The sequence below is a fragment of the Uranotaenia lowii genome, chromosome 3, assembly GCF_029784155.1.
Source record: "Uranotaenia lowii strain MFRU-FL chromosome 3, ASM2978415v1, whole genome shotgun sequence".
In the NCBI taxonomy this organism is placed as follows: domain Eukaryota; kingdom Metazoa; phylum Arthropoda; class Insecta; order Diptera; family Culicidae; genus Uranotaenia; species Uranotaenia lowii.
The window spans coordinates 88,720,463-88,743,022 of record NC_073693.1 but is presented as its reverse complement, the minus strand read 5'-3'; the positions used below and the strand labels follow the sequence as shown (position 1 = coordinate 88,743,022).

General features: G+C 35.1%; 2 protein-coding genes and 1 pseudogene across 2 annotated transcripts in view; 2 read left to right on the top strand and 1 right to left on the bottom strand.

Moving 5' to 3' along the window:
• The window catches only part of LOC129750679 (odorant receptor 63a-like), a 43,342-nt gene that overhangs the window by 4,125 nt on the left and 16,657 nt on the right, over positions 1 to 22,560 (top strand). The window lies entirely within an intron of this gene.
• LOC129758875 (U4 spliceosomal RNA) lies at positions 6,842 to 6,966 on the top strand (annotated as a pseudogene).
• Positions 10,302 to 16,032, bottom strand: LOC129750678 (leucine-rich repeats and immunoglobulin-like domains protein 3). Its single transcript, XM_055745678.1, has 2 exons — positions 15,716 to 16,032; positions 10,302 to 15,645 (listed from the first exon to the last, which is right to left on the bottom strand). Exons 1-2 carry the CDS (start codon positions 15,727 to 15,729, stop codon positions 14,250 to 14,252), a joined length of 1,410 nt encoding a protein of 469 aa, XP_055601653.1. The 5' UTR covers positions 15,730 to 16,032; the 3' UTR covers positions 10,302 to 14,249.

The following is a 22,560-nucleotide window of genomic DNA, read 5'->3' as shown; positions in this document are numbered from 1 at the left end:
TTACCTGTTAAAATTTGCAAATATTCCTTTCATAAAAGAACATCTTAAATTTTAATCTTACGTTGATAATTCAAACCCTCTAAATATGTTCAATCAACAATTTAAGGTTGTGAAGTATGAAGTCCATATGAAGGAATGTTAGTAGGATTGCGATTTAATCCGGTAGATGATAGAAAAAAAATCAGAAATAAATTTAAAACAAAATTGTTAGAAAAAACGTTTACAATGAGCCAGAAGCACGAATTTCTATACAAAAGGCCATAGCGGTTCAACAAGACAGAGGAATCAAGCAGAAATTCACACTCAGCAATAAATGCCGAGTTTCTCAAGAAATGCCTAAAAATCTATGCTTCTACCATCTGGATGATACATACGTGTGCTATCTTTTCGTTCGGATGTGACATTGCTCGAAATATGAAATTAACACCCTCATTCCAAGGGTGGCTCCAGAGAGATGACAAACCACAGATGGTGGCGCCCAGTCTTCTATGGCTTCAGGCTTGGTAAGAAAAGTTTTACAAAAATGGTAAATATTATGGTTCTATTTTTTCTCACTACGAATACGACTCACCTAAGCGGTGAGAAAAATTGCTCCTAATAATAAATTCATATGACGTGATTTCAAAATAGTCGCCCGAACTACAACAGCAATCACAATACTCTCGGTTTTTGAGTTCTCAATTTGAAAGCAAAAAGTTCTAGAGTGAAAGGTCGGATCGATTGGAATCGATTTTGACAGTTCTCTTGTATCGATAGGAAGTTGGGATTTCAGATGTCACTCCTCCTATAATACCGATTCTCTGGTTTTAGGGCACGAAGAAAAAGCAAGTTTGCATAGATATTCGTAAACTTCAAGCTAAAACCCGTCTGAAAGATTAATTGCAAAGCAAAATTACTTGAAATTACTTTTAAAATGGAGAACAAATAAGAAGCAAAACGCTAAAAACCGGAGCCCATTTAGCACGAGAAGAGGAAGTAAGCGGAAGTCTACAATCAGAAATAACTGTTGAATTCCTCGAGAAGTGGCTAAACACTACTTTACCTACTTCGAATATTTGGTTCCATTTATTTTCAAAATGCTGATGTTAAGCTGCTGTCATCATCCATAATTTTTTCTAAAGATTATCGATGTCCGGAATAAGCAAAACATCTCACACCACTATACTGAATTTTGCTTGCTTTGACGTGTTTTGAATGATCTTTATCCAAAAGTTTCTCGTCAGAAGTCTTCCATACTCATGCTCGTTTTTTGAGGTCTAAGAACTCAATTTTTTTATGGTGGCTTCGGATAATCTGTTTCTAGAGCTTTCTTTGAGCTTGTCCATGCATTTTGTGCGAATTTGAGGTGTTTTTAGCGCCTAAAACAAACATCAGCCGAAATTGTATGCTAAATGCAGAAAAATCAAATCTGTCAAAATATCGAAAATGCACAAGCTATTTTAAAATGAAATCACCAAAAAAGTATAGTGACTTGAAACCGTCAACTAAGTTGTGTAGTTTTACAATTGTCACGCCTCTCATACAAAGTAGGCCTCAAAACTCGCTTCGAAAAAGGTTCAATGAAATTTTCGTTATTTGAAGTTAGTTTTTGAAAAACAATTTGTAAAAATGTTGTTTCAAAAGATAGGCTTTGGCGTCTTCAAAAAAGTTTTATAGAATTGAATGGTCTTTTTTGAAGACGTCATTGCGATAAAATGACAAATTCAAAAAATTATCTTGCTTTTCAGTTAATCAATCAGGAATAAATTTTCAACAAAATATGCGCATTTTCTAAAATCCATAGGCTTTATGATTACGTATTTCGAGTTTTGAACCACTGCACTGTGCAATGGTTTTTGTTGGACAAGTCCATTATATTACTTCAATTTTAGTTACTTTTTGCTCATAATATGTTCAAAACCATCAAAATCAGTATTTTTTTCCTATCATCCAGGTGGTAGAAACTTAGATTTTTAGCCATTCCTCGAAAAATTCGACAGTTATTTCTGGTTGTAAATTTCTGCTTGATTCCTCTGTCTGTCAAAATCGATTCCAATCGATCCGAACTTTCACTTTTGAACTTTTTGCTTTTAAATTGAGAACTTAACACAGGAGTATTGTGATTGCTGTTGTAGTTCGGACTTGTTCGGATGACTATTTTGAAGTCACGTCATATGAATTTATGATTAGGAGCAATTTTTCTCACCGCTAAGGTGGGTCGTATTCGTAACGAGAAAAAATTGAAACATGATACCATTTTTGTAAGACTTTCCTTATCAAAAGTTCCTGTTAAGAGTTTTCAAGTCGATAATGATGGTTTTTAGAGATAATTGTGCAAAATTATTTTCACCATGTCTACTTGCATCGTGAATATCTCAGAAACACATAAACTACCCAGATACTAAATGATCATAGCATTATGCATAACATGGCATCTTGTAATGCCATAAAAATAAATTTATATAAAAAAAAAAGTTTACCTTATTGCCATGCGGACGTCTAAGAACGTTTGAGAACCAACTGGCGACCAAATAAGTGAAATATTGCTTACAATTGGCTCTGCCTATATTAAGGCGTTTAATTCAAGGGGTTGTTAGATGAATGAACTTACTCAATGAATTATTCTCTCTGAGTAAAGAGAAAAAAAATATACTTTTCTTCAATTCTCCTACCTGATTTTTTTTTCAAACAAGCAAACATAAATTACCCTGTTGAAAGGTTCAAAGTTAAACATTGACATCAAAACATTTCCAACATTCGTTTCTGAAAGCAAGTTTGTGTTTGATGTTCCTAAATATATTTATTTCTCATTCAGATAGTATAGAGTTAGGATATTTTAAACATGCATTGCCACCAACTTCAACTTTTTCTAATGTGTAACTTAAACATTACTTTAATTTTGTCGAGAAAATTTTTGCTTGTCATAAAAGATTTCAGGCTTTCAAAGCCACAGGGATATAAACTGTGGTAAAAAATAATGAAAGCTACTTCCGAGTTTTCAAATGTGAAAATAACAAACTTAAAATTATGCACAACCTATTTTAAAATTTAAGAAATCATTTGGCTTTATCAGCTTAAAATTGAACATTTTCCACTCATACCAATTTGGCTTAAGGCAATTAATCGCTGTATTGAATCTTGTTGATAGTAAAGCCATTAACCATTGAAATATGATTGAAAATATTCAAAGTCAAAATGGATCAAAAGAGCAAAGCTTATTGGCATATAATCTACCGAAACAATTACTAAGAATAAATTCTATGAATAAAATGCGAAATACATATGTATGTCTAAAAGTATCTTATCCGTTAACCACAGATATGGCAGATCTGGTACTACATTATTTTGAAATGATTTTTTGCGCATCATAAAGTCTTTTAGTAATTTCAACAATTCGAATAACTATAATTTAAAATGTTCGGCATTTTGACCTACTAATCTGAAGTCAATGGAAAAGTCAATGGAAACCAACAGATTGATTGCTGATTTTACAAAAAAAAAATTTTATCCATTTATGCCAGACCGGTTTTTAACAAATATTAAAAAAAAAATCAAAATTATGTCGGGGAATCCACTATCTATTGGAAATCTTATGCAAATAATAAAATCATAAGATGCAAAAATGATGGGTTTAACAAACTCTTCCAACTATGCGCTATATGAACAAGACCATTACTAAATTAACAAATTACAAATTAGCTTCTCAACCTCGTTTCGTGTAAAATGTAAACTCATTGCCTCACCGGCAAACCGGATTACACTACACAGTGCCGATTAAATAATGATTAATGAGCGCTTTCACGAGGAGGTGCTGCTGGGAGCTGATGAAATTTTATAAACGATTAGCTATTATTGTTGATATGGGGCTGATAAGTAGTGAGTGAAATTACCAATCATACATAGTTTGAGAATGGTTTTTCGAAAGAGCGTATGATTTAAAAAAAAATTGTATATGAATGAAAAAAACATTCAACCAACATATTATAGCTGATCTTTTATTTGACTGTCAATTACTTAATTCAGTGTCAAAAGTGAAATCGTTTCAACTAATTCAGAAAAGGTCAGATCGCAATCTGAATGCTTTACTAGTGTACAAAGTTTCAGCAGTCAAGAAAAAAAACCCGATTTAATACACTTGACAGTGGATTGTAGCCTTTCTTTCAGCCTGTAAATTATATTTGGGTACATATCAAACAAAATGAATTATGAATTTTGATTAATGAATTTCATACGCAATAAATCCAAAATGAATTTGGGAATTAAAGATTCAAAGTTTTTATTAGGATAAAAGTATTTTTATATAATCATAATTTTCATATACATAACCTTATTTGCAACTAGTTGGAGATTTTTGAATGACTAGATTCTGGAATATCATGTATGATTCCGTTTCTATGACATTATAATCTAACTCAATTTACTCCTTTTGGAGTTACAGCATATGATATTTTCAAAATTGAAGGGGTATAAAAATTAAGAATACAATTTGAAAAAAGATGCCTGACCATGTATTTCAAATAATTTAACCTCTCAAGTAGAGGAAACAAATACATAGATAAAATTATTGGAACAAAATTTCAATTGCTAGAGTAAAATACGATACCAAAATGTAGGAAATCGGTTGAATAAATTTTGTAAATTGAAAGAATTGAAAATTTTGAAAGCGTAGTATTTTTAATTTTGTTATTTTGAGATTTTTATTCTGTTTTGTTGATTTTGTCTATTTTGTTAATTTTGTTAACTTGGTCATTTTTTCAATTTTGTCAATAATGTCAATTTTTTCAATTTTCATAATTTTGTCAGCATTCTTAGTTGATAAATTTTGTCAATTTAACCAATTTTCTAGATTTTGTCAATTTTGTCGATTTTAACAATTTTCATGATTTTGTCAACTTTTTAAAATTTGAAAATTCTGTCAATTTTGTCAATTTGATCAGTTTTGTTAATTTTGTCAATTTTGTCAGTTTTATCAAATTAGTCAATTTCGTCAATCTTGTAAATTTTGTCAATTTTGTCAATTTTGTCAGCTTTGTCAATTAAGTGTATTTGGTCGATTTTGTCATTGTCAATTTGGCCAATTTTCTCAATTTTGTCAATTTTCTTCGATTTTGTAAATTTGTCAATCTTGTCAATTTTGTCAATTTTGTCAATTTTGTCAATTTGGTCAATTGGGTCAATTTTGTAAATTTCGCCAGTCAATTTTGTCAATCTTTTCAATTTTGTCAATTTTGTAAATATAGTGAATTTTGTCAATTTTGTGAATTTTGACAATTTGGTCATTTTGGTCCATTTGGTCAATTTTGTCAATTTTGTCGATTTTTGTCAGTTTTATCAATCTTGTCAATTTTGTCAATTAAGTGAATTTTGTCGATTTTGTCATCGTTAATTTAGTAATTTTTTTCAATTTTGTCAGTTTTATCAATCTTGTCAATTTTGTCAATTCAGTGAATTTTGTCGATTTTGTCATCGTCAATTTTGTCAATTCTGGCAATTTTCTCGATTTTTTCAAATTTATAAATATTATCAATTTTTATGATTTTTTCAACTAAGTTAATTTTGTCAAATCAATGAATTAAGCCAAGTTTGTATATTTCGTCAATTTGGTCAATTTGGTCAATTTAATCAATTTTGTCAATTTTGTCGTTTTTGTCAGTTTTATCAATCTTGTCAATTTAGTGAATTTTTTCGATTTTGTTATCGTTAATTTAGTCATTTTTTTCAAATTTTCTCAATTTTGTCAGTTTTATCGATCTTGTCAATTTTGTCAATTTAGTGAATTTTGTCATCTCTTTTGTCAATTTTGTCAATTTTTTCAATTTTGTCAATTTTGTCAATTTTGTCAATTTTGTCAATTTTGTCAATTTTGTCAATTTTGTCAATTTTGTCAATTTTGTCAATTTTGTCAATTTTGTCAATTTTGTCAATTTTGTCAATTTTGTCAATTTTGTCAATTTCGTCGATTTTGTCAATTTTGTCAATTTTATCAATTTTGTTAATTTTGTCAGTTTTATCAATATTGTCAATTCAGTGAATTTTAATCCAGTTTTTCATCGTCAATTTGATCAATTCTGCCAATTTTCTCGATTTTGTCAATTTTATAAATTTTATCAATTTTATGATTTTTTCAATCAAGTGAATTTTGTCAAATCAATCAACTATGTCAAATTTGTCAATTTCGTCAAATTGGTCTATTTAGTCAATTTTTTTTTCTGTTTCTTCAACTTTGTCAATAATGATTATTAGCTTTTTAGCTTTATATGCATGTTCCAAAAAAATCCCAAATGCTTCAAACTGTACTATGGAGGGCTTGGTGGCGCTACTGTTTGGTTGTCATCTTCCATTGGCTTCAGCAAGTGAAAGTTCAGATTGACCTCCAAGCCGTCATCGTTTTTGCAAGACACCAACCCCAACAACAACAACGCAACGTTAGATCTGAAGAGAGGAAGAGAAAAGGGAACAAAAAAACAAGCTCAAGAGCTTAAAGCTCGAGAGGATTCAGTAGCTTTTGTCTTATTAGATTTAATTTGCTTCCACGGGCGAAATACTCTCCTGTCGTTGCTGCTTAAGAAAAAGCTTCGTAAGCACGAACGGCACGTGAGAAGATGAGAGGATGTGCATACATCGTCCGCGTACCCGTGTTGTTTTCCCCTTCTCAGAGCAATCTGTGCCTGAATATAATGTTGGGCGAAGTTATTATCGCTTTCGTACCATGCAGTGTGGGCATGACGTACTCATCAACGACATCATAAATTTCGGGGTCTTACCCCTTGGTGAAAACCATTTTTATGTTAAATAATAATTCGGAGCTTCGGTTCCGAAATTTTTGAAATGGTTCGGTTTCAAACTGAACCATTAAAATGATAGCTTTGCGCAGTGGCGATATCGTAACCAATGAGGTTCTACCGAGGTGCGATTATTGCTAGTTGAAACCATTAAAATGAAAAAATACAACCATTAGCTGGAAAAATTTGAACTGTTGTCTTCCTCCTACACGGTTTCTGTCACGATGACATCAAACCTGAATGGGAATGAAGCCTGTCTGTTCTCCCTTCCACACATCGACAGGTCCATACTTTTAGATAGCAAGCGCGTATCTATGACGTCACGTATAATTTGACGTCATATATACGATAATCTTGATTTTAGTGATTGCTGGTTGTGGCTAGCAAGGCCAATTGACACGTTTTTTGGAGTGATGATTTGATGATAATTACTATGAAAATTTATTTTTCAAACTATTTTGTTTTTTTTTTCTTTCTTTTATACATTGAAGAGGGAAAAAAATCAAATTTTTTAAGACAAAAATCATTTTTATTGTACTTTCCAGTTTCGCAAAAACGTGTGGACAAAGTTTACAAAAAATCACACCAACACACACAAATACACTGACATTGTCTGAACTCGTCGAGCTGATTCGATAGGTACCTATAAAGGTATATCTAAGACCCATAATTAATGATCTCCCAAATCGACCGATAACTATACCTTTCTGAAAGAAAGGCAAAACATTAAAAGTTCAAACCCTGCAAGCGTTTCCATAGCAAAACTTTCTTGTTACGACGTTGGTTGTTGCACGTGATCATAAAATCGTGGAGTACGAGGTGCATTTTGTTGGATCTGAAATGAACAGCTTCATTCCAAAGGTGGCTCCAGAGAGTTGACAAACCACAGATGGTGGAGCTTCCTTGGCTTCAGGCTTTCTAGACAAGGTTGGCACTTTCGTGCAATGGGCGATGGAAGCGCTACCGAATTTGGGTGATGGTTTTGCACTAGTACAAGTAAGATGCAGCTAAAATTTCACCCAACTTTCGACAGATCTTACGGGGTTTTCTTGGAGAAAATGAATAACTTTTCGATTCCATCGTCCATTCTGTTGATTTTTATTTTGTTAAATCAAGTCATCGCTTTCGTTGTATTCTTTAAAAAAAAACGTTTGTATGGAGCGGGCTTGTGATATAGCTCAGTCGGCAAGTCAGTTGCCTACCGAGCCCACAAGTAAACATCGAACACAGTTGTACCGGATAAGTTTTTCAATAACTGTCCGCCAATCTCGTAACATGACCTGCCCAGCGTAACCGGCCAGCCTTCACCACCTTCTGGATACTGGATTCGCCGTAGAGTCGCGCTAACTCGTGGTTCATCCTTCGCCTCCACACTCCAGAACGTCGCCAAAATCCAAACTATTCTTGATGAGTGGTATTCGCCGAAAAGTTCGAGATTTCATCAAAATCACAATGGAATAATTTTTTTGTTATTTTTCCTTTAAAGTGCAATAAAAGACATAGGGGAGAATGAGGATACTTGATCCCTGGGGATACTTGATTCCTTCGCCATATCTCGAAACAGGAATGTCTTACAAATATCAAATGTTCTAGAAAAATGTGTCAAACAGAATAAAACGACAATGCTTTTATCTCAACCAATTTCAAAAATTTTATTTTTCGAGTTATTGCACTTTGTTTGAAAAATTTAACAAAATGTGATTTGAAGATCTTTTTTTTATCACTTCTGAATGTTTCTCACACGAATAAATTACGATAAAAATATTTATTCCAATATGCCAATCGTTAGAGTATAATATAAACTACGCAGAGCCATGTTTTCAGACAATAGTAAACTCTCATTTTTTGAGAAATAGTTTTCCAAAATGTATGTTTTGGGTATAATTGATCCCTAGAGTCCAAAAAGATATATTTTTCTTCTAAATGGATTGTGATCATTGGCTATCATGAAATTACTTATATCTGTCCAATAACTTATGTTTATCCATTAATTATCTGTTAAAAAGGACTAAAAAACTGTATTTCTCTGAAAACCAGAAAATTGCGCCTTAAAGTATGCAATGAATTTTGAATAGTTAACTTTTCGAATTATCTTTGTCTGATACTTACAAACTTTGGAATGAGAACTAATATGGCAAAAAATAGTCAACGGACCTTTTATATTCGGATTTTACTTAATTTTCACCTAGGGTTAGGGCACTCTGAATTAAGGTTCAAGTCTTTTTTAGTAAAGGATCAAGTCTCCTGTGACTTGAAAAATAACATCATTTTTTTAGTTTCACGAAAATGCTTCTAGTTAATCTACGAGTTCATGTATTGTTCTAAAATTTGGAGCACATAAACTTGAAATTACACGCAGTCAGAAAATGCAAAAAACGGCGATTTGCTAAATTTTCCCAAAAAGATATGATGAAAACAATAAAAGGGGATCAAGTATCCCCATTCTCCTCTACATTTTGAGTACATAACATTTTTATTTCGTTTACATCTACAACGAGTCAGGTGTTAAAAGTGCACGCACAAGTGGAGATTATATAAGATTCACATAAAAATATAAATCTAATTTAAATTACAAATATTTTTTTCTGATATTTGCCAACCCTAAGTTTTGGTATGTGCCTGCCAGTTCCAGCATAAAACGTTTTTTATTTTCGATCTTAGCTTGGTTTGAAGGATTTCTGATGCTAAGAATTTCAAAGTAGGTAAAGTAGAATTCCGGACAAAAATCTTTCAAGTCATGTGTGGTATCAAGTGTCTATTATTGGAGGATTGGCCTTAAATTCTTTTAAAAGGATAGACGGAACTATCATGAATATAGGAAAAACACCTGCTGAGTTCAAAGAATTATTTCTGGATTCTGTTTTAAAAAAATAGATATCTACTTACCAAAAAACGTTTGAAAAAGAAATCGAATAACCGAGTAATCGATTCAACCAATATGAGTTCAATACACAGAAAAGTAAAAAATAAAAAAACGAAATCATCTGAGCCTAGCAAAGGAGTACATGAAACACAATACAAGAGAAAACTCTTCTCAGACACATTATACGCCGTTTGTCATGCACCAAATCATCATGATGCCTGTTCAAAGTACAATAAAAATAAGTGATAATATGTGCCATAAATAGCTGATAGAAAAAAAATTATCCACTAAGTGATAAGATGCGTAAATTTATAAAACACACTCTACCATTTCATGTGACGTGTCGTAAGCCCATGGACAACGTAAATATTTGACTGATGTCGGATGGAATCGGATCGGTGACTGTAATTGGAACAACCTTTTTGGGAAATCGACAGAATCCGGAATCAGATAAGTTGAATCTCTTCAAATTTGTTTTATTCTGAGAAGCGAAGCTCTAGATTTCAGTTCCAAGTTTGCAGGACCTCACCAGTGAACTTATCAGCTGCCACAGCACGCCCAATTCACGTGTTGCGAATTGTTTTCAAACATTAGTGAAGTATTGTGATATAGGTATAGGTACTTGGGTAGTGGTTTCGGACAGATGAAAAAGAGCTTTCACTTTAGGATTTTGTTGGCATAGATCGTGTCTTGTGTTATAAATATAACCCACTGTTTACAAATATTCGGAACACGCGTAGCACAGGAATATAGTGGATCAAAACTATCTTTGGAATTTCATCTAGCTTCTAGGGGGAGGAATGTTCAAAAGTTTTGTTTCACTTATTCGAAAGCATGCATTGGAACATCCTTGAGGGTATGAGTAATTTTGTGTTTTTTTTTTGCTTTGAACATTCAGATACAATATTTTGTTAGACATTTTTCCAGGCGTTGCATTGCTTTTATAAAATTTTCAGTGTCTTGAAGATATTCCAGAATATCTATTTTTTTTTAATCGTCCCAGACGAGAAAAACTTGTTCTAACTTAACCTAGTTTGAGTTACATTAAAAAAAAGACAGAGATCGACTCTGTCCACATTAAGGCTAATTGTCCAGCAAATTTTCAGTTCGAGTATCCCTACGATTTCAACTTACAAGCTACAGAATTTCCTAAGTTCTCTACCCAAACTAACGATGGTCTGCCTACGCTCTACGTAGCAGAGTGCTTCCCGTGAAGCGGATGCATCTTGGAATTTCTTATCAATATACTATATTCCCCATTTCGGAGCCATCTCGTATAGTTAGGTTGCACATCAATCGGATCGGAATGTGTAGGGCGGGGGGCGGGTGACTATCAAAGTCCAAAGTTCACTGCTGCTTGGGTGGCGATGATGTGTGATGAAGGGTGATTGGACCAATTCCAGTGGAGTATTGTGAGTTTATGGGAAAACCAGTGGAAATTCTACGAAAATTATTTTGAAAAGAATTTTGGATTCTGAGTTGTTTTCTTTGACTTAAAATATTGGTTGTAATTTGTAAAATTTAGACGTTGAAAATAAATTCAGTCCTGAATCTAAAAATCTCAGAATTAAGGATTCTGAGCTACCATCTCAGATTTACTGTTATTTGTTGTGAATTCGGAAATTCCGATTTTAAGAACTAATTTAGTACTGAACATAAAACTCTGAATATTGATTTTTTAATTCTGATTTTTGAGACGTTGATTTTGAATACTGAAGCAAGAGAACTATTTTTAGAACCGAAAATTTTGAAATATTCATCCGAAATACTGAATTTAGAAGACTTAGTTTTGAGAGTTGACAGTTTAGCCTTGAGAACACCACGGTGTCTTTTTGATAATTTGAAAAATCGATATCTCTGAAGTTATTTGAGCCGTATAAGCCAAATACCAACTTCGTGCGTTAATTTTTTTTTCTGATCAAATCAAAAATAGTAATAATCGTTTTTAACTTGGTCTTAGGCCATAGTACGCAAAGATTCACTTAAAACATTTAGAAAGCTTTTCCGGCAACACTGTAGAATTTACTGAAAAATAATCTTATGAAGGCCGTAAATTCTATAAAGTACCATTCGGAACTTCTACGTACCTTTTGTGTTACAAATGAACTTGCTTTCAGTGTGATTTTATGATAAGGCTGAAGAGACTCCTTTTCAGCTTGTTTATAATAAGGTTGCCAAAAAAATTTCAGCACATATCTGGACCGAAAAAATCCGGGTTATTTTATCTAAAAACCTGGCAAAATCCGGGCATTTGATTTCAAATTTCACGACCGAAAATCCGGGCAATATCCGAGCAAATTTGGTCAAAACTCAGGAATTACTCAACAAAAATGAAGAAAAAAAAATTGAAAAAAATGTTTATTTCATCAAAACTTATCAGCAGATTTTAAATTGTATTTTTGGCTTCCATAAAATTTTTCCTGATTATTTTTCTAAAACTTACTGAAAAAAATTCGTGGGACGAAAAAATTAAAAAATCATTACAACACAATTTGTTTTTTTTTTTTTTTTTTGTTCGATTTGGCAAATAAGCTGAATAAATCAGGCCCGGACTTTTACGATGAAATTTGGGCAACCGGGCTGGACCGGACTTTCAGCAAATTTTGAATTGAATATCCAAAGATCCAGGATAAAACCGAACAATCTGGCAAGCTTAATTTATAAGAACCAAAAGAAAAATAAAAGAACTCAGCATTTCAGCTGATTCTTTTCGTGACACACGCTCACATAAGGAAAAATTCAACGACTTCATTAAAAAAGCTCTTTGTGTTTAAATGTACGATTCCCCATAACTTTTCAAATAAATGGTGTTCTGCTTGGATAAAAAAGATACGAACCAAATTGGTTAAAAATGTGATTGTTAAACTGGATGTAGATTAGAGTGTGTCAGCCATATTTTAAACTTTTTTGAATTTCAAAAAGGCTTGGGTCTGAAAAGTTTCCTTTTTAATCAAAATTAATATTTAGATTTTCTAAATGACATTTAAGTAGGTATGATTTTTTTTTTGTTTCGATTATAGTCGTTTTACCATCTTAAGGCATTCGCGACTTTCTATCAACGTTGGCGGATAGTTATTGAAAAACCTTTCCAGTACAACTGTGTTAAATAGATGATCACTCTTAGGCTCGAACTCGCAAACATCGGCTTAGGAGGCAACTTGCCAACTGGGCTACACCACATGCCCATTAGGTAGTTTTTGATTTTAAGTTGCGTATGGAATAAAACAAAAAAAAAATTGTGGAAAATGTGTGTACCATTTAATAAACAATGTTTTTTTCTTAAATTTGCAAAAAATTTTCCCGCATCTCGGCCGGGCGAATCCGAAATTTTGCACAATCCTGCACAACCTTGCACAATCCGGGCATTTTAACAGTTTGTAACCCCCGGGCAATATTTGGAATTTGGGCTAAGCCCAAGATTTATTCAGTGAAAAACTAGAAACAATCACTTTAAACATTTTTATCAAAACACATCAGCAGTTTATGAATGGTATTTAAGGCTTCCAAAAAAGCGTTTATGCATGGTTTTCTTTGATTGATGTTTTTCGGTGATTTATGTAAAACTACATTAAACTGCTGTTTTTTTATGTTTCGGCCTACTGAACTTTAGCTTCAGAAAAAACTAGTATTGCCACGTGTTTGCCTAACGGTCGTCTCTTAATATTAACAGACGACCGTTAGGGAAACTCGCGGCAAAACATGTTTTTTTTTCTGAAGATGGCTGAAGTTCAGTGGGCCGAAACGTAAAATATAGCAGTTTTTGTTTCGTCTTACATGAATCACCCGAAAAAAAAATCAATCCAAAAGAACCAAAGAAAAGTGGTGGTGAAAACGAAATAACGTTTCTAAACGCAAGCATCAACCATTATATTGACTCAATTTGAGTTTTTTGTTTTTCTGCAAAGTAAAGATTTATTCAGTAAATTTTCAATAAGCTTCATATATTTGAATTTCAGTAGAGTAGAAAACAGACATTCCTCGAACCAAATTATGCATTTTTTATGCGAAACTTTTGATAATAATCCGTGTACACAGTAATCTGTTTGGTAGTTTCTTCTGTGAACGAGTCACTATCATTATGCAAAGTAGCAATTGTTTTCGCGACAAAAAAGTTTCACTGAACAACCTCCAAAGGTGACTGGCGCTCTGTAGTTATTGCCGAAAAATCGCAATATTTACCGAACAAACCGAGGAAAGATTATCACTTTGGCGTTTTTAATTACCGAGAGTTCGGTAATTTTAACCGAATGCTCGGTAATTTCTACCGAACAGCAGGTAATTTCCGCCTAATAGCTGAATACTTTTTTCGAACATCCGCTTATTCTTACCGAACAAACTGTGGAAGCTCAGTAAATAATTTTTCACTAAAATAAATCATCAAACTTGTAGTTACCCGAGGTGGTTTGAATTTCAAAAAAATGTTTCAATCATATACACCCTAACGAAAACTTCACTCTTCTGGCTCCAATTGAATTCCGATGATCCGTACAATTTCCTATCAGTACCGATGCAAACTCCTCCAGGAATAACCTATACCTATATAAGAGTTTATAACTCAACCTTAAGCCAAATTTCAGTCCCAGAAAAATTTGCCCCCAAGTCTATTGGTGACAGTGAAGCATTTGTCATACGCCGACGTTACGTTTTCCTCCCCTCAGCTCGTTGAACTGTTCCAGCAGATGATGCAACTCCTCCTTGAGGTGAGTGTTTTCTTCCCTCAGCTCCTGGATGAAAGTTTTCATTTCCTCGGATCGTTCCCGGATGGAATCCATGTCGAACTTCATCTTCTCGTAGCTCTCGATTTGCATTTTGAAAGATTGATTCTCCTGAGTTAGGCTCTGGTGGTCCTGCTTGATTTTGTAGATTTCCTGCACCAGTTTGTCGATTTTTTCGTGCTTTTTCTGTTTGGTGTTGTTGGTTGAATTTTCAGCGGCTAAAGTCGTAATGTTCTCTATACGACTACGGATCGCATTCATATCTGCGCTAAAGGCTTGCAGCGATGCTTGAGTTTTATTTTCGTATTCTATGAGCTTCTGGATTTCCCGTTTCGATTGTTTCATTTCCTGCATGATGTGTTGGGAATTAAGATTCAACTCGTTTACGTAACTGGAAAAGTAGAGATTTGATTTTTTGAGGATGCTGAGAGCTTTTCCCTCCGTGCAGCAAATGCCGTCGATTACTCTCTCCTTGCACTTGAGAGAGTTGAAGAGTTTGTACTCTTGAATGTTGATTTTCTTAAAGTAGAGGATCATTTCAGCGAGATTTTCACAGTTCCAATCGTTGCCGTAGATGTGGAGCATGTTGATCCTGGGAAACATGCTGCGGAGATTTTCAAATTCCATGTACATGAGACCGTTGTTAAAAATGTGCAAAGTTTCCAGATTTGGAAACTGCCTTAAAACATTAAGGTCCAGGTACGATAGACGATTGTCATTCAAATATAATACTGTTAGGGATTCTAGCTTATGTTGCATCGAGTTCTTCACTATTCCCATGTTGTTGACGGAGAGATCCAGCGTTCTGAGATGTTTCATGCGTTGAAACAGCGATAGATCAATCGTTCGCAAATCATTGTGGGACAGATCTAATATTTCTAGGTTCTCGAAAAAGGACACATTTTCCACCGCCTTCATACGATTGTGACCCAGCTCAAGCTTCTTCAACAAGGGCACCGTATTTGTGTCGAAACTGATAGTACTGATGCGATTCCTTTCTGCGTCGAGGTGCAACAGCGTCGATGGAATATAGATATCGTGCAAACCTTGCCACCAAACCCGCAACTCCTGAAGCATTGGAAATGTCGAATAAATTCCGACCGGAAGAGCTACCATACTTGATTCACGAAACTTGATCCTAGTCAAGTCATAAGTAGGCGCTAGCAAATCCACCCCGTTGGCTTCTTCAACACTGTTGATCCGTATTCCTTGGTACACACAAAATCCTTCCGGACTCATTGTACAAGTGTGGTTTACTGCACAACTCAAAACCACAATATTCGCCAGAACCGATCCAATAACGACACTGCAAAACACAAACCATAATGCATTACAAACTTTTTCCATTTCACTTAGAACTTTCAGTTTCAACTTACAATTTTGTGCACATTTTCAACAAGTTCTTTTGATTTAAAAATAAGCCAACCGATTGCAATCAACTCCCACGCACCAAGAAGCTTCAACTATTGATCACTAGAGCTCTGACCCTTGGTCATCTGATTACAGGCACTGATCATGGTAAACGTTCGTCCAGCTTTCCCTTTCTCCCTCTCTCTGTCCCAACCAACAATAACAACAACACCACTTTCCTTCAAAACTCCCACCGATCAACGATGGGCTGAATGGATTGATGAGCCACTGGAGCTCTGCTACCGAGCGGCTGCGAATTTATGCCTATACTGATAATCCGTCGAAGATGCTGCATCACTTTTATAGACTTATTATCACCAATCAATCACTCGCCGCGCTCAATCAAGAGGACTCTCCCAATCCACCACAACACCACTCTCAAACAAATCACAGCTGATTTGGTGTGGCGGCTCGCGCATCGGGCAGCCAGCGTGATCAGCAACGTACGTCACCAATCACGAAACGCCTCCAACCAGCCGACCCAAAACAAACTTCGAGCAATCACATCGCGATCTTTCCAACATCCAATCACGTCATCGTGTAAAGGTGGGGTGTGTGCGCCCACTTTACCACACCATCGCGGCTGTGATTCGTGAAGACTAGTCCACCAATCATCGACGAGACTCTGGTTGGAACTCTTAAGGTGGTCTCTCTTCGATATGTATGATTCATTGGCCGTTTGCTTGGTGTAATCAACTTTGGTAGGGTTGTCCAATCTTGGTGGCGTATTGAAGTTGGATAAGGTTAAATATGGCCCAGAAAGGCCTTCTTTTTTTATCTGCTGCAGCAGATATTTTGAGGTGAAAATATTTCTAATCTTACACTAGTCATGACTGGTTTGATCTAGCTTATCACTAGTTCGAAAATTCTCGCGCTTCCATTCGATGCTATTTTCGTAGAGTTTTCGAAAGATAAACCTAATGTTTAGCCTGTGGTTTAGCGTTTACATCAGCAGATACGCTTTTCGATTGAATCATTATACGAATTCCGGAATGCATAATGGAGCCTCGATATTTAACGATTAAGGAATTAAACAAACTGAGTTTTGATTCAAATATATAGAAGCTCCAGAAGTATGATTTAAGAATTTAAAAAAAAACGGGATGCAAGTATGATTTAAGAATTTTTAAAAAAAACGGGATGCAGCTTTGAAAATTCCAGAATTGACCCAATGAGCTAAACCTTAAATTCAAGTACATTATTGGTGAACGGTAGTGATTTGGCTGAACTTAAGTCTGAATACCGGTGAATAATAAAAACTTGTTCAATATTATTTTTCTTGTCTTTGTTCATGGTTTTGATCATGTTAACATAAAAATATTAAGGGGGCATCCATAAATTACGTAACGCTCCTAGGGGGGGGAGGGAGTAAGCTCGAGCGTTACGAATTGTGACATAGGGGAGGGGGGGAGGTATGCTCATCGTTACGTAACGATTTTTTCCTTAAAAATTTCAGTTTAATCGCAGCTTTTTTGATGACATGCCATGTTTGCTGAATGATAATCCTACTAAAATCCGCTTAAAATTTGTAAGCTTCAACATGATTTTTAACCTTTCCTCTTTGAAGATTCTGAGATAGACGGTATTGAATATCTGTGAAATAACCGTTGGAAAACCGATTTTTATGTACATTTACCCCCGTTAACTCAATTCAACTTTAAGACGGAAATTTCACTAATTTTTCTCAATTCATTTAAAAAAGCAATTTTGATTCTTCCAACGAATAATACCAAGTGGAATATATTACGCATGCTCCTTGAACAAAACAAAGTAATCAAGGTACATAGATCATCAGTTAACAAGCATAGAGCAGCTCGTAATGAGACAATCAATTTATTAGAGAGTTATCGAAAATGAAAACTAAGGAACGATTTGGATAGATATCACTTCCGTTTAGAAGAACGTTGAAAAATTTTGTTAAAATTTTTATGTTACCTTCAAAAATCTGTTTTCAAAAACATGATAAGATACGGGGGGGGGGGGGGGTAATATTATCAGCGTTACGTAATTTTCAGAGGGGGGTACGTCGAAGCGTTACAATTTGTGACATACGGGGGGGAGGGGGTCAAAAAAGTGCATTTTTGCGTTACGTAATTTATGGATACCGCCTAATATAATTAAAAACATAAATTGGTAGGACCTACTGTGCTGCAGAGAACGCAGAGACGTCAGGATCAAGAGGGAAGAAGAAATGTGGACCACCAATACCATACGTTCCATACGCTTGTTGATGATGAAACCTATTGAATATGACCCTTTCTTCAGTGGAAATGAGCTATTTTGAGCACAGAAATCTTAAAACAAGGTTTATCATAAGGTTGCCAGATTGCCCGGTTTTATCCGGGTTTGCCCGGATATTTAATACAAAATTTAGGAACTGTCCGGCCCGTCCCGGTTTCAAACGAAATATTTTGAACAAGTTTTATAAAAATAATCATGACAGTGTTTTTGGAATGTTTAAATACGATTTGAAATCTGTCGATGAGCTTTGATGGAAATTTTTTTTTTCTTGATTCTTGATTTCTTGTTTTTGGCCCAATTTGTTCGTATATTGCCGAGATTTTTGGTTGTCAATTTTGAAATCAAATGCCCGGATTTCGCCATGTTTTTGTATAAAATTGCCTGGATTTTTCCGCTCTGGATACGTTCTGAAACAATTTTGGCAATCTTAGTTTATCATCATCACGCTTAAAGATGTGACCTGCGTGCGTCTTCAGCAGAATCCGAGCTCTACGTATGAGCCGTCACTTAATACCAGGGTGAAAATTTGAACTCAAGTACCTACTTAGTTTGTAATTTTACTTCTTATAGATGATAATATGATATTGAAATCGATTCCGAATAGAAATTAAAAATGGTTTGACTTTGAAGCAAAAAACAAGTGTATTACTTTCGCTTGAAAATAAAGTTTTGAAATTTAAGCAGTTTGGTAATGAGAAATTGTTATTTTTTATTGAATTAGTGGATTAAGCATAGTGGTAAATCATTGCATGTTTTTTTTGTGTGTGCTCGGCAAATTCTTCGTTGATTTCATCCGTCTCCAGCAGTTGACATCATTGAATTCCTACTTCTACAATTGATGAGTTCGTTTCATGATATTTCTTATTCATTATTACTGAACTGAATGTACCAATCCGAGAATTTCTGGTGCCTACGAAATTTCGAAATCCTGATATACTTGTTAATTATTTCATGAAAAGACGTAAGTTGATCTCCCGCATTTCGTGGGAAGCGCAGGAGAGTTTTTTTTCTATTGCAACCTACTCTCAACTGAAGAATGTCGGAAACATTATCAGGTTTCATGTGTAAAGCATTTCCTGAGACAGATGGTGGTAGGGTAGCATTTTGTTTTTGATTTGAAAAATGTAAACACCTACTGGTCGCCATTTTGAACTTGGAAGATTAGCACTGTTAAATTATTTCTTCAAAAGATATAGTTTTTTCAAATTACGAATTGCATAACTGTTGTTGTTATTTTTACCCTACCACCAGATGCCGAAAATTGCAAACGTGATTCTGTTATCTCATTTTAATCGCCGCCGGGATATATTCTTATTTTAATTTTTGGCATTTCGGCGAGTTGTGAAAATTCAAGGTAGAATATTTAGAAAGAACATGAAGGTATTATAGGTGGAAAGATCAAAGCTAGAGCGCTTTGGGTAGAAGAAATTTAATAGTTGGTGAAAATGTGAGCAGGGCTTTTGTTTTGTGAACAGCTTTTGAACTACTTGCGTGATTCTTTGCCGCGCGCCGTTTCAATGTTGATAGGAAGCGATGAAGAAACCCATCGCATTCCTACCCACATTGAAACACGGACGGGTCGAACACATGAGATTGTGTCCGACCGGGCAAAAAATCACCCAAGCAGCGCTCACATGTGCTGTTCTATTGCTAAGCCAATTCTATCGATGCGTGCTACTTTTTTAGGTACATCGGATGGTTGCTACTTTTTGTTTCGCATATTAAAAAAAAAAAAAATTACAACACAATTCACCACGATGCATTTGGCAAAAAAGTAAGGCATCGGATGGATAATATGCGATACAAAAAGTAGCAACCATCCGATGTACCTAAAAAAGAATTTTTAATGAAACACAAACGCAACCAATTTGCAAATCATAGCTTGTGGGGAATCGTGGGCAACATTTTGTGGGGTATCTTGGGCCACCTATATTTTTTAATTTTTATACACATTCAAAACTTAAAATACGTGGAAGTAGGCGATGACAGATTGACAGTGGACGTGTTTTTTTTTTTCACGGAATTCAAAATTTGATAATTTTAGTATTTTTTTAATGTTACAAAGTATAAAGAAGACGATAAAAGTGATATCAATCGGTGACCGGATGTTTCCAGCGGAAGTAGCCACCTAAAATAGTGCATAAAGATGGAGTTACTAGAGCCAAGTATCAACTATGACTGCACGAGGGTCAAATTTAATGGACGATGAAATTACTTTAATTGTCCAGTCAATGGAAGTTAAGCGGATAAGCGGTTTTGATTAAGTGAAGAAATTTGAGGTTAGATTTCGAAGTGCAACGTCCGGCCGAATAAGCATGGTATATCCAAAGAGTCTTTGCTAGCTGATGAAGGTCTCGGTAAATGACGATTTACAAATGAGTGTAAACCAAATGCAACAGAAATGGTAAGATTGTATCATTAATTTTTCTCGAAATAACTGTATGATTTATTAACTAGGAAATGTAAAATAGCTTAACTCTATTAAAGGGGATTCGTGGGGGGGTTGGATAGGTCATCAAGCGAACGAAAGACTGATATACAATGGATTGTGGGTTCAAGCCAGCCGGAGTATCTCGGCAAATATGGAATCATGAGAAGGATACTATGGTTCCTTTTCATAGTTCTAAATTTGTTTCTAACAGTTGGAAGAGAGTTTGGTGAGTCAAACCTATCCCAAACCAGTGGTAACGGACCCCTTGATTGCACTGCAAATATTGTTTGTGAGTTAAGCATGGACAATATTTGAACATGCGATCGAGACTTCCCGTACCGACTCGGGTCGAAAGACCTATCAGCCACTGGTGGGTTCTCATACATACATACATACATACATACATACATTCAAAACTTAAAATACGTTTTTCTATCTTTAAAGTTTTCTTAGGCCAAATGAAGAGTTATGAAAAATATTATGTTCATTCCATATTAGGAATTTGGCCGAAACGTTCGCGAGTCAGGTTTTAGAAATTTATCGATCATACACAACTCTCCTTTTAATTTCATCATCTGAAATTACTTCAAAATAACGAATTAAATTATGAAATTACAGTTTTGGGTCAACTCATAAACTTTGCATATTATTTGGTAAATTTGGATTTGGTGGCCCACGATTCCCCACCATTTTCCAAGATCAAAAAAATATTGCTTTTTTCAGTCAGAACTTGGGGAAAATAACTGTTGTCGGAAGCACTTTGGGTAGTGGAAAAGAGAGACCTTGACTACTTGAGGGTAGAAACTGGAATGACTTTATTTTGCGTAACCCGCTTGTTTATATACACGAAAAACTGTTAACGTTGCACTGCGTGTGTTGCTTTGATCGGCGAATGCCTCAGGAGGAGCGTCGAATGCCAACAATAACTTATTAAAAATTATAAAAAAAATTGCCTTATGAAACGTTAAAAGTGTAAAAAACATACCATTTATTTTTTTCATTTTATTTTTTATAACAAAGAAGTTATGGAGCATAGGAAAAAAGTGGCCCATGATTCCCCACTCTTCCATACATACTTTGATTTTGAAACAAGTGGCTGGAATGGAAGTGCACATAAGAATTACGACAGAATTAATCGATCAAATAAGGGGATTCTTCAAATAATGTTGTGCCTCGGAACCCGACAGTTTATTCATGTGCTTGTTTTATAAATCATATGCGAGATTTGAGATGTCAAATGTTTATCGAGGTTTTCCTTGTAATGTTATACCGGCGGAAAGTTTTTAAGTATGGGAGAGTGGGGAATCATGGCCGACCTTTTTCCTACCTCCATCTTTTTTATTATAAAGGGTGATACGGTCAAAATTTGGTCAAGGGAAAACGCGTGTTAATCGGTGAAATCGTTTATTTAAAAAATCCAATTAAATTTCTTTTTTCAAGTTTAATTAGTATAAAATTCAGGAAAAATATTCAGTTAGGCTTCCGCTTTTCCAAATCCTAATTGCCGGGCGTTACGCTTAACCCCTGCCATCAGATTTTGTACAGCCACCTTGTCCACCATTTTCGCCGCAGAAAGCCAGTTTGCCTTGAACTGCTGCTCGTCCTTAGCAGTTTTTTTGGTCTTCTTTAGGTTCCGCTTGACAATAGCCCAGTATTTCTCAATTGGGCGGAGCTCTGGCGTGTTGGGAGGGTTCTTGTCCTTGGGAACCACTTGCACGTTGTTGGCGGCGTACCACTCCATGGCCTTTTAACCGTAATGGCGCGATGCCTAATCCGGCCAAAACAGTACGGAACAACCGTGTTTCTTCAGAAAGGCAGCAGACGTTTATTCAAAAACTCTTTCTTCTCTTCTCTTCTTCTCTTCTTAAAACTACCGGCAACTCTCTTTGTCGTCTGAGCGTCTTCTGGTTTTCGATTCCCCCCCGATCCAGACTTCCTGGCTGTCGACAAACCTTCCCCAAACACTTAAATAACATTTGTAACGATTGATTTGGCAACTTTTAGCGATTTTGCCAGCTTTGCGTGCGAGTAGCTCGGATTTTCGCGAAGAGCGAGCAAACTTTGATACGCTGCTCTTCTTCCTTGGACGCATTTGACAACATTCCTTGGCATTTTGACAACTGAAGAGTGAATCCCAAA